The sequence below is a fragment of the Callithrix jacchus genome, chromosome 9 (assembly GCF_049354715.1).
Source record: "Callithrix jacchus isolate 240 chromosome 9, calJac240_pri, whole genome shotgun sequence".
Classification (NCBI taxonomy): domain Eukaryota; kingdom Metazoa; phylum Chordata; class Mammalia; order Primates; family Cebidae; genus Callithrix; species Callithrix jacchus.
The window spans coordinates 70,699,283-70,716,078 of NC_133510.1; the positions used below are offsets into that span (position 1 = coordinate 70,699,283).

Sequence of the window (16,796 nt, forward strand, 5' to 3'; positions counted from 1 at the left end):
ACTTGGGAGGCCAAGGCAAGAGAATTGCTTGAACTGGGAGGCAGAGGTTGCAGTGAGCTGAGATCACGCCACTGCTCTCCAACCTGGGTGACAGAGCAAGACTCTGTCTCAAAAGACAAACAAACAAACAAAAACTTCTCTAGTTAAATTCCTCACATTGCATTTAAGCAAATAGGTGCCCAGAGAGAGAAGTAACTTACCCAAAGGCACACAGCTTGTTACATACAAAGCAAAGTCCAAGGCCTATACCTACTGCATGTTGGTTCCAACCTTTTCCTGTTACCTCACTGCCCCCTGATCTAACACATATACTCACACACCCATAACACCCTTTCCATGAAACCCCATAAACATATGACCCACAAAATATCCTTGGAGACACATCTTGAGCCTCAGCCATGGTGGAGGCTGCTCTGTATCATTGCTCAGGTTTTCTGCTACTTGACCCTGAAATGCAGCCACTTAGGGAAGAATCAGTGTTGGCACCAGCTCTCAGAATTTCTGTCTTGGAGGAGCTCAGGTATGGCATTGTTCTTAGAAGCCGGAAGAAGCTGTTTGCTTAGCAGGAACAGTTTTTTGTTTGTTTGTTTGTTTGTTTTTGAGATGGAGTCTTGTTCTTTCGCCATGCTAGAGTACAGTGGCGTGATCTCGGCTCACTGCAACCTCCATCTCCCAGATTCAGGCTATTCCCCTGCCTCAGCCTCCTGAGTAGCTGGGACTACACAGGCGTGCACCACCACACCCAGCTAATTTTTGTATTTTAGTAGAGTCGGGATTTCACCACGGCCAGGATGGTCTCGATCTCCTGACCTCATCATCTGCCTGCCTCGGCCTCCCAAAGTGCTGGGATTATAGGTGTGAGCCACCGTGCCCGGCAGCAGGAACAGTTTTTACTTTTTCTGAATGTTTATTTGGAGTGGCGGATGGATGGTGTATGTAGGGGGAGGCTGGTAGAGAACATGTCGAGAAGGCTAACACTTTTGGGGCTGTGATTGGAGGGAACCCAGTTAAGGATTAAGAGGATGTATGGGAACTCTACTGATACTTCCAGAACTAAGTCCAGATGAGACTGAAGGTAGGGGACAGGAGGAGACAGAAGGAGAAGGTCAGGCTGAGGGAAAGGATTCCAGATTGAGGCAGTCCATGATCTTATAGCTGTTCCTGGAACTCTCCCAAGCCCCACTTATAGACAGCTCAGAGAGGCGGTCAGGTTGCTGGAAAAGGGCAAGAAGAGGACAAATTCTATCAACAGAACATTATCTGAGGATGGAGGATGGTGGAGGTAGAGGGCAGAGACCTTCAGAAAGCCTGGGAGAGGAGGGCAGGCAGCTAAGGGCAACACCTGGATAAGGATGCCCTTTCCACCCTGAAGTTTCCCTCAGGCCATTCCCCATCCCTGGAAGTAAATGGAGCTTAGGACTTGGGTGGAGAGCAGTTGTAGGCCTTGGCCCCAGAGCCACATGGTTTGACTGGAGGAACACTGGTTAGGCTTTATTCCCAAAATAACATCTACTCTCCTAACTGCCTATAGTGGGCACTGGAAATCTCACTCTTAGAGATCTGTCCCTTTAGGTCTGTGGAAGGCTTTCAAGCATCCTTTGTCACAGGGAAACTACCCTTGGGTGGGGCAGCAAGGACTATGAATTAAGAGTAAAACCCCGATGACTGGGGGGATCCTGACAAGTAACATGACTAAAAAGAAGTGGGAGAATCTGGGCGTTGCTCTAGAGATCGATGGGCTAGAGAAGAAGCTGTCCCAGTGTCGGAGAGACCTAGAGGCTGTGAACTCCAGGTTCCACAGCAGGGAGCTGAGCCCAGAGGCCAGGAGGTCCCTGGAGAAGGAGAAAAACAGCCTAATGAGTGAAGTCTTCAACTACGAGAAGGAACTGAAGTTGCTCGGCAAAACTGGAAGAACATGCTGCTCTACTGGACCATGTGAGCCTGGCACTTCCCCACAGCCAGCACAGGCTTCCACTTGGCCCCTTGGTCAGGGCCAAGCAGGCACTTCAAGCCTCAACAGGACCAAGGTGCTAGGGCATCCCCCTCCCGGCTTCCTGGTGGCCCAGCCCGCCTTGCCTCCCTGGCCTGCTGGGGGGTTCTGTATCTCCAGAAGGACATGGTGGCAATAAAGAACACCAAGCTGCTTCTGGGAAAAAAAAAAAAAAAAAAAAAAAAAAAGTAAAACCCAGGCTGGGGCATGGTGGCTCATGCCTATAATCCCAGCACTTTGGGAGGCCGAGGCGGGTGGATTGCTTGAGGTCAGGAGTGTGAGACAAGCCTGGCCAACATGGCGAAACTCCATTTCTACTAAAAATACAAAAATTAGCAGGCACCTGTAATCCCAGATATTCAGGAGGCTGAGGCAAGAGAATAGCTTGAACCTGGGAGGAAAGGTTGCAGTGAGTCATGCCACTGCACTCCAGCTTGGGTGGCAGAGCAAGATTCTGTATCCAAAAAAAAAAGTAAAGCTCAGATGAAGCAAGACCCACGGCATGCCCCAGAGATGCTGCGCTTGACAAGGGGAAGGGACTACTCTCAATTTTGCCCAAGGTTGGTCTTCTTTCAATCATGAATCCCCAGGAGTTCTTATTTGGATAGTCTTGATTCCTGGACAATCAGTGGTTTATTTAAGCTGTGGGCAGCCCATAGTTCTGTCTAGTAGAGAGCCTCCTCAAAATACAGGGGCCCCACAGGTCAGGTCTGTTAAGAAGTTATGTAGCTCATCTCAACCTTAGATTGTCTGAGAGCTAATCCCAAAATAAAAATCCTAGGTCCAGTCTGGACTTCAACCAGCTGACACACATTAGTTAATCAGTTTCAGTGGGCGTTAACATGGAACTGGACCTGTGCCTGATTCATCCAGGAAGCTGAGCCCAGACCACAGAACAAACACCCCTAAGCAGCTCCTGCCAGGCATGGGTGAGAGGCTGTCTGGCCAAACAGACAGTGACTGTGTTTGCTTTGTTTTCTTCCTCTCTCCCATTCCCACTTGCCAGAGTCTCTCATTTCTCTCTACCCATCTCTGGGTCAGGTGCTGTGTGTTTTTTTTCTGAGAGAGAGAAATCTCTCTCTCTCTCTCTCTCTCTCTCTCTCACTAGTGGTAAAGGTGATTCTTGAAGAAAAGAAGGCTTTAAAAGGGTACAGGCTAGGCGTGGTCACTCATGCCTGTACTCCCAACACTTTGGGAGGCTGAGGCAGGCATATCATTTGAGGTCAGGAGTTTGAAACTAGCCTGACCTACGTGGAGAAACCCTGTCTTTTTTTTTTTTTTTTTTTTTTTTTTTCGAGACATAGTTTCGCTGTTGTTACCCAGACTGGAGTGCAATGGCAGGTTCTCAGCTCACCGCAACATCTGCCTCCTGGGATCAAGCAATTCTCCTGCCTCAGCCTCCCGAGTAGCTGGGACTACAGGCACGCACCACCATGCCCAGCTAATTTTTGTATTTTTAGTAGAGATGGGTTTCACCTTGTTGACCAGGATGGTCTCAATCTCTTGACCTCATGATCCACCTGCCTTGGCCTCCCAAAGTGCTGGGATTATAGGCGTGAGCCACCGCACCCAGCCTGCCTGTCTTTACTAAAAATACAAAAATTAGCCGGGGGTGATAGCACATGCCTATAATCCCAGCTACTCGGGAGGCTGTTGCAGGATAATCACTTGAACTGGGGAGGAAGAGGTTGTGGTGAGCCAACATCACAACATTGCACTCCAGCCTGTGCAACAAGAGCAAAACTCTGTCTCAAAAAAAATAAATAAATAAAAATAAAAGGAGTACAGCAGGAGCTGATATTGGGAGGGGAAGTAAGACCTGGTTTGGATGGGAATTAGAAAAAACAAAAAAGCCAGACATCAGGCCAGGAGCTGTGGCTCATGCCTGTAGTCCTAGCACTTTGGGAGGCTGAGACAAGCAGATTGCTTGAGCTCAGAAGTTCAAGACCGACCACTCTGGGCAACATGGTGAGACTCTTGTCTCTACTTAAAAGATGTAAGGAAAAAAAAGTCAGAGAAGCTCTGGGCCACCTCCCGCAACCCCACTCCACCAACGCACACACACACCTGTCTATAGTCTAAGCAGGTCCTGCTCTTGTAACCCACCTGGGACAGTCCCTGAAACTCCAGCCTGACCTCACTTTCTGCTTCCATAGCTAGTTTGTTTTATGACACGAATTGGTGGACACTCCAGATAATTTTATGTGGCTTCCAGTACCCTTTCTCTTTCCTAATACAAATGCAAAACAACGTGGGAATCCCCCTTCAGGGGGAAGCAACGGTGCAGCTTTAAGAGAAGGGAAAAAGGAGGAAGAGGGCGCTGACTCAGATCCTCAGATCCATTGGCTGCTGGAGGGGATCCCACCTCAGGGATTGGGCGTAACGGAGTCCGCCTCCTCTTGTGATTGGCTCGGCCAGACAAATATAAGACGGCTGTACTCGCCTCCGCCTCAGTCGGAGGGAGGTAGGGAATCCGGCTCTGTTGGTGTTCCAGACGCACCTGGCGCAACCATCTCCTCTGAATCGGAGTTCAAGTCCTGTGGACGCTGCAACCATGAAGGAGAGACGAGCCCCCCAGCCAGTCGTGGCCAGATGTAAACTCGTTCTGGTCGGGGACGTGCAGTGTGGGAAGACCGCGATGTTACAAGTGTTAGCAAAGGATTGCTATCCGGAGGTGAGCTCCACCCGTCCCCCGCTGGCCGGCTTTTCTCCCTGCCTGTCCCCCTGCCCTCCCTGGGGTAGATTTCCACCTGCCCAGGAGATGTGGCTCCCCCAGCCCCAGCCCATCCTCAGCCGCTTTCTGAGGATTTCCCATCCTCAGTTGCTTTCTGGCTGGAGGACTGCCCTGCCTTAGCTTCCCCTGAGACCTGTCCCACTTCTGCCGCCCCGCTGGCTACCTCTTCACCCAGAGGCCCCATCAGATCCCCTCCACCTTCCTGCGTCCCTGGAGTCTGCTGTCAGGGGAGGGCACTGGAGGCATTTGAGAGTCTGGGGTTTCTTCTTGACGTAATCTCTGCCGGTCTGCTCACCTGCTCCTCAAAGGCTCTATGCCTGCCTCCAGCTGGGCTCTTTCTGCAGCCCCTCTGTTTACCTGGCCAGAGGAGCTTGAGAGGAGAAGATGAGCTAGGATTGGCTTGTGGTTCTCTCAAATTGGAAAGCACAAATCTGGGGATGGGAAGAATCTGTGTGTATGTCCCTGGTCGTCTAGGATATGGGGGAGGCGTCATTCACATTTCTCACTGTCACAGCAAAGTGCCTGTGCCTCCACAGTTCCTTCTCTCCTGCTCTGCTCCAGGCATCCCCTCCTCTGGCTTCTTGTCTCCTGTGACTACTGTCTCTCTGAGCGTGTGTGTAGGCAGCACTAGCCAGAGGATCTGAGGGTAGGGGTGCTCAGGGTGAATGTTTCCTCTCTCTCTTCACAGACCTATGTGCCCACCGTGTTCGAAAATTACACAGCCTGTTTGGAGACAGAGGAACAGAGGGTGGAGCTTAGTCTCTGGGATACCTCAGGTAAGAATTGTGGCTCCAAATACCCCTTTCCAACCTCCACTGGTCTGCTGTGTAGCTGCTGTATTTTAGAAATTGTTGGCCGGGCATGGTGGCTCACGCCTGTAATCCAAGCAGTTTGGAGGCCAAGGCGGGTGGATCACCTGAGGTTGGGAGTTCAAGACCAGGTTGACCAACATGGTGAAACCCAGTCTTTATAATAATAATAAATAAATAAATTTCCTCTTTGGTGGGGAGAGGTGAAAGAAGGGGATCTGAAGGTTCCTTAGTTGTGGGGAGGGGTGACAGTGGGTCAGCTCTGTTGGATCATCCTGGGGTGCAGAGTGGGTGAACCCTAGGAACCACTCTCTTTCCTGGGTCTAGTTCCACCCTTCAGAGGGCTGGGATGGTGAGGTGAAGGGACCCATGAATTTTCCTGGGGGGCAGTAAAACAGGGCTTCTCCACTTCCATTCTCTGCCACCCAGCAGGCAAGCATGCGCACACACACACACACACACACACACGCACGCACACACACATGCGCGCACACACACACACACACACACACACATACACCCTTTATGTCCCCAGAGCAAAGCCAAATAAGAGGCAAGAAGAGAGAGTGCTGCTGGAGGTAGTGTGGTTGGGATGGGGAGACAAGCCTGCTTTGGGGAAAGATTGCTCAGACTCAGTTTTGTCTCCTGCATTCCATCCTGGGCCACTGCTGTCCTCCTGCCGCAGCTCAGCCCCACTCGTCACACCGCTGCAGCTTGGGGATGAAGCAATGCATCATCGATGTTTTGGAGGATGGGGGAGATGGCTTAATATAGGGGCATAATCAGTTGTGAAGAGTGGCCGGCAGGGCAGAGGGGAGGTTGGCTCTGACTGTTTTCCCTCTACTGGGGTGAGATAGAAGATGCTCTGTGTCTCTAGAATCTAGAAACATATGTTTTTCAAGCCTCTCAGCCCCAAGCCCTTGTACTAGGCTATCCTTTGCCTTGATTCTGATCCCTTCCCATTATTTCTCTACCTCAGACCTTTTTCAATAGACTGGCTCAGTTATAATGAAGGAGTAAAAGCTGGGAATAGGGGAAAGAAAAGAAAATCCATCCCTCCCCAGAAATGCATCGTCAGGCTGAGTTTAAAGAGGGGCCATAAATCCCTAGGTGTTTCCTGTTACATATAATAAATGTACTGTCCTGCTCCTCCAAGAGCTGTTCCCATGCTCCAATTCTGAGGTCTGAAAAGATTGGGGCTTGGGGATGGTGAGACAGATAATGAGCCTTTACCCCCTAAACAAAAATTCCCCAACCTGGTGTGCTTTTCCCTGTTGCAGTTCCAGGGCTTGGGACGCAGGATTCTGATTCTTCTGGGTTGTGGTATGCTGGCTAGATCCGATCAGAATGCAGCTTGACTGCATGATGTATAGTTTTTTGGTTTTTCATCTGCTGTACCCTCCCACCTTCCAATCTTCCCAGAATCTTACCACAGCTCATCTCTTTTCACTACCACTGCCCAAGCCCCCTCCCACCACCTCCTCCCTCCTTCCACAGTCAGAATGCAGCCCTCAAATCCCAAACCAGATCACAGAAAATCAGCAAGTGTTGTCTCTATTCCCTGTGTCACACCGCCACCCCCCAATTTCCAAAAGGATAAAGGCTGTCATTCTCAAACTCTTTCAGATTAGGTTCCCATAAGGAAGGAGGAAGTGGCGTAGGTGTGTGGGATAGGGCGTCCCAATGTTGGGGTCAGGGTTGCTCCTGTTCCCATTATTCACTTGCTAGTCTTAGGGGAGGGGGATTGCTTGGAGCCAAAATGGAGGCCTCTCCCCTCCCCCCTTCCCCAGTGCTGCAGTGCTTCCGCTTCTCAGTGCTGCAGTGGTAAGACCCCACCTCAGAAAGGGATGGGGGAGTCTTGCTAAAGGAGCAGGCAGCTATCCCAACTCCCCTGTATTTGTTTTTTTTAAATGACCAACGTTCCCCCCCCCAGCTTGGATTCCCCCCAGTTTCCATGGCGATTGCGGTGCAGGGAGAGGGGCTGCTTGCTATTCTGAGCACGGATTGTCTGGGTTCCAAATCCGCTACTGCTCCTTCCCCAGGGTGGAGGGGTAGGCTCAGCCCCTAGCATTCTCCCATATGGGACCACCTGGGTCTGCATTGCCTATTCCTCTCCCAATGATGGACTCTTGTTCTAACCTCTAAATCCCCAGCTATTGGTGCTGCTGTCTTAGAGACTGCCTTCCTGAGATTTTGTGGGGGGGTGGTCAGGGTCTACAGCTTTCCTTTTGCTCTTTTCAGTGTAAGCCGATCTGGGTGGGTGGAGAAGTGGGCACTGAACCCTTGATGCGCTACCTCCCCTGCTAGCCTCCTAAAGTTCTCACCCCACGGCAAAGCAGCAGCCAGGTTATGTAACAGGCAGGTTTGTCTCTTCGCTGGGGAGACCCTGGAGCAGAAGGGAGCGAAGCGGGGCAGCAGGCAGGCTCTTGAGATAAGTAAGCATGGTCTCTCCATGGGGCTGGAAGCATCTTCCGTGACTCAGAAAACTACTCCATCTCCAATTAAGCCTGCTGCAGGAGACCCAGACAGGGCCAATTTATACTTCACCCACTTTATTTTGCCTTCTTTCCCTTTTTTTGGACTAAGGGGGATGACATTCTTACATGACCTTCTTGCAGGTGGTCCCAAGCTTCCAGCAGCAGCACATTCCCCTGGGAGACGGGAGGATCCTCTGGGATGGAGGATGGTATTCCCAGGGCTCTAGGGCTTAGGCCTGTTGGGGAGGGGAAACACCGTGGCTCACCATCAGCTCTTTCTGGCCTACACCAGGATCTCCCTACTATGACAATGTCCGTCCACTCTGCTACAGCGACTCAGACGCAGTGTTACTATGTTTTGACATCAGCCGTCCGGAGACAGTGGACAGCGCACTCAAGAAGGTAAGACTAGATCACCTCTCCAATCTGACTTAGCATGAGAATCAAGAAGGAATTGTGGGGACCTTGTCATGAATCCCCTCGTATATAACAGCAAGAAATGGAGGCCAGGGAAGGAAGAGATTTGCCTGAGGCCACACCATTAGCTACAGCTCTGGGACTGGAACTCGGGTCTCCTCACCCTGCCTCCTGGCCTTTTTGTCATCCCATGTTGCCTTGCCAGAGGCCCCACAGGGAGGGTGGTGTTGAAGACTCAGGAAGCAGAGGATCGAGAGTCAGAGAACCTTTAGGTGATACGACTTGAGGGTCAGGGATGGGACCTTTTGAAGGCAGCTTCTATAGACCCTGACCCCAGTCCCACTGAGACCAGACAAGCCAGCCAGGTCCGAGTTGAGCTGCTGGTATGAAACGCTTGGGTCTAGGCAGATCTGCCAATGCTGAGGGAGTCCCAGGAAACCCTGTGTACCTAGTATAGTATAGAAGATGCTGGGGTCACATTCTTCCCTTGGGAAGAGACTAGTTGGTTGGCTTCCCCCTGGCCTTCTGGACTTGTGAGACCCTTTGGGGTGAGGGGGCAGATCCATGCCCTGTATGCTTGGCAGAGTGGTAGAATTGCCCCTGTGCTCTCTCTGGTGACTGGGCCATCGACTGGGGGAACAGGCTCCTGGGTCAGCACTCTGGGGGCCCTAAAGGCCTTATGGGCAAGAAGATGATGTAATTAGTGCAGTGGCAATGCTGTGACTCAGAGGGAGGACTGGGCCGGTGATAAGAGAGGTGATATGTGTGACGTTGCCAGCCAGGCTTCTGGCATCTGTCTGCCACTAACTCTCCTCCCTTCTTCCTTCTCCTTCCCTTCTTCCTGCTTGACCCCTCAGTGGAGGACAGAAATCCTAGATTATTGTCCCAGCACCCGCGTTTTGCTCGTTGGCTGCAAGACAGACCTGCGAACAGACCTGAGTACTCTGATGGAGCTTTCCCACCAGAAGCAGGCGCCCATCTCCTATGAGCAGGTGTGTGCGCGCGAGTGCGTGTTGTGGGGAGAAGTGGGGAAGGCCACAGGCAGATAGCTCGAAATATGGCCCTGGCTCAAACTCTTCCACTATGGCAAGAGAGAACTGGTGTTATAATTAGCAAAGGAGTCACCTGGAGGGAGGTGGTAGGTACCTGCTTACCCAGATGTGTGCTGTCAGTTAGCAGGTGAGTTATTCCTATGTGTGCCCACCTTTCTAAGATTGTATTCTGACCACCTGCATTAGAATCATTAGAGGTGTTCATTAGAGTTTCACACACACACGAGGCCAGGTGCAAGGTGGCTCATACATGTAATTCTGGAACTTTAGGAGGCTGAGGCAGGAGGATTGCTTGAGCCTAGGAGTTTGAGATAAGCCTGGGCAACAAAGCAAGACTGTCTCTACCAAAAAAAAAGTCGGGTGTGGTGGTGAGTGCCTGTAGTCCTAGCTACTCAGGAGGCTGAGGTGGGAGGATCACTTGAGCCCAGGAGGTTGAGGCTGCAATGAGCTGTGATTGTGCCACTGTACTCCAGCCTTAGTGACAGAGTGAGAGCCTATCTCAAAAAAATAGGTGGGGGGCACTGGACGCAGTGGCTTATGCCTATAATCCTAGCACTGGAGGATAACTTGAGCTCAGGAATTCAGGACTAGCCTGGCCAACATGGAAAAACCCTGTCTCTATGAAAAATACCAAAATTAGCTTGTTGTGGTAGCATGTACCTGTAATCAGCTACTCAGGAGGCTGAAGCAGGAGAATTGCTTGAACCTGAGAGATGGAGGTTGCAGTTAGACAAGACTGCACCACTGCACTCCAGCCTAGGCAACAGAATAAGACGCTGTCTCAAGAAAAAAAAAAAAAGGCCAGGCATAGTGGCTTATGCCTGTAATCCCATCACTCTGGGAGGCTGAGGCGGGCGGATCACCTGAGGTGACCGGCCCAAGACAGGGTCTTACTCTGTCACCCAGAATGAAGTGCAGTGGTGTGATCCTAGCTCACTGCAGTATAGAACTCCTGGGCTCAAACGATCCTCCCTACTATTTGAGACTACAGTTATGTGCCCACTTCCAGCAAATTTTTTTTAATTAAATTTTTACAGCTCCCTATTTCCTTTCCTGTGAACTTCTTAACATTTAAAAAAAAATTTCTGGCCAGGCCTGGTGGCTCACACCTGTAATCCAAACACTTTGGACCCCAAGGCGGGGGCGGATCACCTGAGGTCGGGAGTTCAAGACCAGCCTGACCAACATGGTGAAACCCCGTCTTTATTGAAAAAACATTTTTTTTAAAATTTCTATTATTGGCTAGGTGCGGTGGCTCACGCCTATAATCCCAGCACTTTGGGAGGCCTAGGCGGGTGGATCACAAGGTCAAAAGATTGAGACCGTCCTGGTCAACAAGGTGAAACCCTGTCTCTACTAAAAATAGAAAAATTAGCTGGGCGTGGTGATGGGCGCCTGTAGTCCCAGCTACTTGGGAGGCTGAGGCAGGAGAATTGCTTGAATCCAGAAGGCAGAGGTTGCGGTGAGCCGAGATCGTGCCATTGCACTCCAGTCTGGGTAACAACAGCGAAACTCCGTCTCAAAAAAAAAATTTTTTTTTCTATTATTTTTATTTATTTATTTTTTAAGACAGGGTTTCACCATGTTGGTCAGGCTGGTCTTGAACTCCCGACCTCAGGTGATCTGCCTGCCTTGGCCTCCAAAGTGCTTGGATTACAGGCGTGAGCCACCATGCCCGTCCCTATTATTTTTATTTTTGAGACGAAATCTTGCTTTGTCACTCAGGCTGAAGTGCAGTGGCATGATCTTAGCTTACTGCAACCTCCACCTCCCAGGTTCAAGTGATTCTTCTGCCTCAGCCTCCCCAGTAGCTGGGACTACAGGTGTGAGCCACTGTACCCGGCTGATTTTTGTATTTTTAGTAGAAATGTGGTTTCTTTTGCCATGTTGCCCAGGCTGGTCTCAAATTCCTGACCTCAGGTGATCCACCCACCTCTGCCTTCAAAAGTGTTGGGGTTACAGGCGTGAGTCACCAAGCACAGCTTAAACATTTTTTTTTTCTTTTTTTGAGACAGAATCTAGTTCTGTCACCAGACTGGAGTACAATGGCACCATCTCGGCTAACTGCAACCTCCGACTCCCTGGTTCGAGGGATTCTTCTGCCTCAGCCTCCCAAGTAGCTAGTATTAGGCATGTGCCACCACATCTGACTAATTTTTTTGAATTTTTGTAGAGATGGGGTTTTTCCATGTTGGTCAGGCTGGTCTTGAACTCTTGACCTCAGGTGATCTGCCCGCCTTGGACTCCCAAAGTGCTAGAATTACAGGCATGAGCCACCTTGCCCAGCTAAATTTTGTATTTTTAGTAGAGAACAGGGTTTCACCATGTTGGCCAGGATGGTCTTGATCTCCTGATCTCGTGATCCGCCTGCCTCAGCCTCCCAAAGTGCTGGGATTACAAGCGTGAGCCACCGTGCCCGGCAGCCTCCCCCTGACAGCCTCCTGAGTAGCTGGGATTGGCAGCACTAGCCACTGCTCCAGCTATCCCCAGAAATTGTGATTCACTTAGTTTGGCATCGATATAGTTTTAAGAATATTCCAGGTGATTTATAATGTGCAGTCAGGCATTGTCTTAAGAAAAAGAGGCATCATCAGACAGGGTGTATGTCCCCCCAAAATAATAATAATCGAATAATTGGTAGAGGGTTGGTGGTTGGAGACTGGCAGCTGGGTCACCTCTGGAGTAGCCCTGGGGAGTGACACCTAGAGGCAGTGTCACAGAGCCATTTTGGCCACTGCATTAATGACCTCACCCCCTCCTGCAGGGTTGTGCAATAGCCAAGCAGCTGGGTGCGGAAGTCTACCTGGAAGGCTCGGCTTTTACATCAGAAAAGAGTATCCACAGTATCTTTCGGACGGCATCCATGGTGTGTCTGAACAAGCCTAGCCCTCTACCCCCGAAGAGCCCTGTCGGAAGCCTCTCCAAACGACTGCTCCACCTCCCCAGTCGCTCTGAACTCATCTCTTCTACCTTCAAGAAGGAAAAGGCCAAAAGCTGTTCCATTATGTGAAGTGGAAATTGGAGGGGGGAGATAACCCCCTACTTCCTCCCTTGGGGTGCAGAGGCACGGGGAGAGGGAGGATAAGACAATTGAGGACACTGGACATGAGTTTTTCAGATGGCCACGGTGAGGGCTTGGAAGGAGACAGGAATGGGGCAAGGGAGGAGCCAGGCCCGGCATGAGGACCTGACAGAGAGAACCATCATACCCCAAGCCAGGCACTAGGTTGTAGAGAGGGCAACTGCCCCAGTGGCCCCCCCCCCCGCCCCGCTCCAGAAGAAGAAAAGCTGTGGGGGACGGGGGGCATGCTGGCCTCATGGGCTTGGGGGCCTACAGCAGCCTCACCTTCAGCATCATGCCTCTTCCACACAGTGTTTCCATGCAGGCCAGGGGATGGGAGGGGTCCCTGAGCCCTTCCCTTCCCCTCTAAGGAGGATCAGAGGAACAGAGTGGGGAAGCCTAGCGGCAGTTCCCTTGGGGGCTTAGCCCAGGTGCTTCGTAACTGCAATTGGAAGTGCAGGAGTTGGTCAGAGCCAATGAGAAGGAAACCTCATCTTTGCATAGCCCATGCCTCTGGAGAGGTGACGTCATACATTCACACGCTTCTCACCTAAGTCCCCAGGGTCCAAGGGAGAAGCCCCAGACCCCCTTCTCTTGCAGAGTGTGGGGGTGGTGGTGCTGCAGGGGCAGGGCTGGGTGGGGGTCACCAGACTTTCTGCCCTTAGGGCAGTACAGCTGGCATCTGTTTTATAGACTCTTGTCTTTGGAATTGGGGGGAGGGGGGAGTGTTTCAATCTGTTATATGTTCTGTGTTTAATGAAGAAAACCTATTTATTAATGAAAAATATAAAGAATTTGGCTCCATTTTTGTTTCTTTCTGTTTTCTTTGGTTGTTATACTTTTGTCCTTTTTTTCCCTCTTTTTATGGAGAATGGGGTCTTGCTATATTGCTCAGGCAGATGTTGAACTCCTGGGCTCAAGCTATCCTCCCATCTCTGCCTCCTTAATAGCTGGGATTACAGGCATGAGCAACTATGCTGGGCCCTCTGGCTGATGATAATGAGAGAAAAGCTGTCCTGGGGCCCTTTCTGTGGGCTGCAGACAGGCTGCCTCCACCATTCCCCAGCTCCTCCAAAAAGGAACTTCTCTTTTCCCCATCCCCCGCTGTATCCCCACCCAAGACCTACTAAACCAAGGAAGAGCTCCTTAGCCCTAGAGCAGAGGAGCAGGGTTCTCAACCCTGGAACTAATGACATTTTGAACTGGATAATGATTGGTTGTGAGGCACTGTCCTATGCAGCCTAAGATGTTTAGCAGTGTCCCTGACATCTGCTGGCTGCTAGATGACAGCACCCTACTCCCCAGCTGTCACAACCAAAAATGTCTCCAGATGTTGCCAATCTTTTGCAATTTTTCCAGACCCCTGTGGAAAAATCACTCCTGGTTGAGAACCACTGCCCTGGAGAGTCTAGAGGAGAGAAAGATTAGGTGAAATCATCAGTAGAGGATCCCACCCCACGTAGAAGGTGGACAGACTAAGCCAAAGCTGGGGGAGGTTCCTGGGATTCTGATCTCTTGAGCTCAAGGAGAGATGACAGACATTTGCCTTCATGACCTTCCAATTCCGATGCCTACTGCTGGCAGCTCAGGGACATTAACTCTTACCTTCCTTTCTCAGTGACTTAGAGCTCTTGTTTTCCAAGTGCCATGGTGTAGTGCCAGCACTAGAAATAAAGTTAGCATGTATCGAGTACTTAATGAGTGTTCAGCACTGTGCTGTGTCTAGGGTTTTACATGATCATATTTAGCCTCATCAATGATAAGAGCTAACATTTGTTAAATGTTTACTATAGGTCAGGGGCACTTAAGAGGTTTTTTTTTTTTTTTTTTTTTTTTGAGACAGGGTCTCACTCTGTTGCCCACACTGAAGTACAGTGGCATAACTACTGCTCACTGCAACCTCACCCTCCTGGTTCAATTTATCCTCCTACCTCAGCCTCCTGGTAGCTAGGACTACAGGAGGATTACACTAGTAGTCTGCTTTTTGTAGAGACGGGGTTTCGCTATGTTGCCCAGGCTGGTCTCCTTTTGAGCTGAAGTGATTTTCCTGCCTCAGGCTCCCAAAGTGCTGGGATTACAGGCATAAGCCACAGTGCCTAGCCCCACTTGTGAGTTCTTTATATGTTATTTATTCCTGTGATAACCCTATGAGCCTATGAGGTACTATCTACTTTTTTTTTTTTTTGAGATGGAGTTTTGTTCTTGTTGCCCAGGCTGGAGTGCAATAGCATGATCTTGGCTCACCGCAACCTTTGCCTCCAGGGTTCAAGTGATTCTCCTGCCCCAGCCAGGAGCTGGGACTATACGGATGCGCCACTACGCCTGGCTAATTTTGTATTTTTTTTTTTTTTTTTTTTTAGTAGAGATGGAGTTTCTCCATGTTGGTCAGGCTGGTCTGGAACTCCTGACCTACGGGAGTGAGCCACCGTGCCCAGCCACTATCTATTTCATTTTACAGACAAGAAGAGAGATTAGGTAATGTGCAAAAGTTCACACAGCTAGAAAGTGGTTGAACATGGATATAAATCCAGGTAATCTGGCTTCACATCATGCACTTTAACCTGCTTGGCTATCCTGTCCTGTGAGGGAAGTGGTATTATTATCTGCTTTGTAAATGAGGAAAGAGAAAAGCCAGAGATGGTGTATAATTTGAACAAGATCACAGTACTAAATGGAGTACTACTCCATCTCCAGAGATGAAGGTTTGGGTGCAATGACTGATGCTTGTAGTTCCAGCACTTTGGGAGGCAGAGGCAGACAGATTGCTTGAGGCCAGGAGTTTGAGACCTTGTCTCTACAGAAAATAAAAAGATTAGACCGTCCGGGCACGGTGGCTCAAGCCTGTAATCCCAGCACTTTGGGAGGCCGAGGCGGGTGGATCATGAGGTAAAGAGATCAAAACCATCCTGGTCAACATGGTGAAACCCTGTCTCTTCTAAAAATACAAAAAATTAGCTGGGCAGAGTGGCGTGTGCCTGTAATCCCAGCTACTCAGGAGGTTGAGGCAGGAGAATTGCCTGAACCCAGGAGGCGGAGGTTGCTGTGAGCCGAGATCACGCCATTGCACTCCAGCCTGGGTAACGAGCGAAACTCCGTCTCAAAAAAAAAAAAAAAAGATTAGGCCATGTGTGGTGGCTCACACCTGTACTCCCAGCACTTTGGGAGGCCAAGGTGGGTGGATCACCTGAGGTCAAGAGTTTGAGACCAACGTGACCAACAAGGTGAAACCCCATCTCTAAAAATACAAAAATTAACTGGGCATGGTATCAGGCATCTGTAGTCCAAGTTACTTGGGAGGCTGAGACAGGAGAATTGCTTGAACCCAGGAGGCGGAGGTTGCAGAGAGCCGAGATCATGCCACTGCACTCCACCCTGGGTGACAGGGCGAGACTCTGTCTCAAAAAACAGAAAAGAAACAAAAAAGATTAACTAGGTGTGATGGGGTGCACCTGTGGTCCCAGCTACATGGGAGGCTGAGGCAGAAGTTTCGCTTGAGCCCATGAGGTCAGGGCTGCAGTGAGCTGTTTGTGTTACTGGACTCCAGACTGGGCAACAAAGTGAAACCCTGTCTGAAAAATAAAAAATACATAAAAACAAATAAGGATATAATCCTAGCACTTTGGGAGGCCGAGGCGGGTGGATCACGAGGTCAAGAGATCGAGACTATCCTGGTCAACAAGGTGAAACACTATCTCTACGAAAAATACAAAAATTAGCTGGGCATGGTGGTGCGCCCCAGTAGTCCCAGCTATTCAGGAGGCTGAGGCAGGAGAATTGCTTGAACCCAGGAGGCAGAGGTTGCGGTGAACCTAGATCGCGCCATTGCACTCCAGCCTGGGTAACAAGAGCGAAACTCCGTCTCAAAAAAAAAAAAAAAGAAAGATGCACGTTTGTGAGAGAACTTGTGGGGCAAGGCAAATAAGTGTCCTTGAAGCTCAATGTCTTACATGTGTTATGAGAGGTGTGCACAAGTACTAGGGGAACTCTGCCACTATGAATTAAGACAAGCTTTATCACCTTCCGGGGGCTCAATTTACTCATCTTTAAAGAGAGTTAAGATGGGAGCCTGAAACTAGGGAAAGGTGATGGACTCTGAAGTTAAATGAACCTGAATTTCATTCAAAGAAAACCAAACCATTCTCTTCTTTTCTCTTTTCTTTTTTCCAGGCAGGGTTTTGCTCTGTCACCCAGGCTGTAGTGCAGTGTGGCACGCTCAGGGCACGCTGCAGCCTCGACCTCCTGGCCCAAGCGGTTGG

General features: G+C 50.2%; 1 protein-coding gene across 1 annotated transcript; it reads left to right on the plus strand.

Moving 5' to 3' along the window:
* The first annotated feature begins 4,442 nt into the window (after window positions 1–4,442).
* On the plus strand, window positions 4,443–13,344 carry RND1 (Rho family GTPase 1). The gene is made up of 5 exons (XM_002752418.7): window positions 4,443–4,664; window positions 5,413–5,500; window positions 8,303–8,412; window positions 9,285–9,419; window positions 12,244–13,344. Exons 1-5 carry the CDS (start codon window positions 4,545–4,547, stop codon window positions 12,487–12,489), a joined length of 699 nt encoding a protein of 232 aa, XP_002752464.1. The 5' UTR covers window positions 4,443–4,544; the 3' UTR covers window positions 12,490–13,344.
* The last annotated feature ends 3,452 nt before the right edge of the window (window positions 13,345–16,796 follow it).

What these genes read in the sequence shown, in the direction of transcription:
- RND1 (XM_002752418.7), top strand. Translation starts at nt 4,545, where the DNA reads ATGAAGGAGAGACGAGCCCCCCAGCCAGTCGTGGCCAGATGTAAACTC. An exon ending in TAGTCTCTGGGATACCTCAG is followed by an intron (nt 5,501 to 8,302) that starts GTAAGAATTGTG and finishes GGCCTACACCAG; the next exon opens with GATCTCCCTACTATGACAAT. An exon ending in CGCCCATCTCCTATGAGCAG is followed by an intron (nt 9,420 to 12,243) that starts GTGTGTGCGCGC and finishes CCCCTCCTGCAG; the next exon opens with GGTTGTGCAATAGCCAAGCA.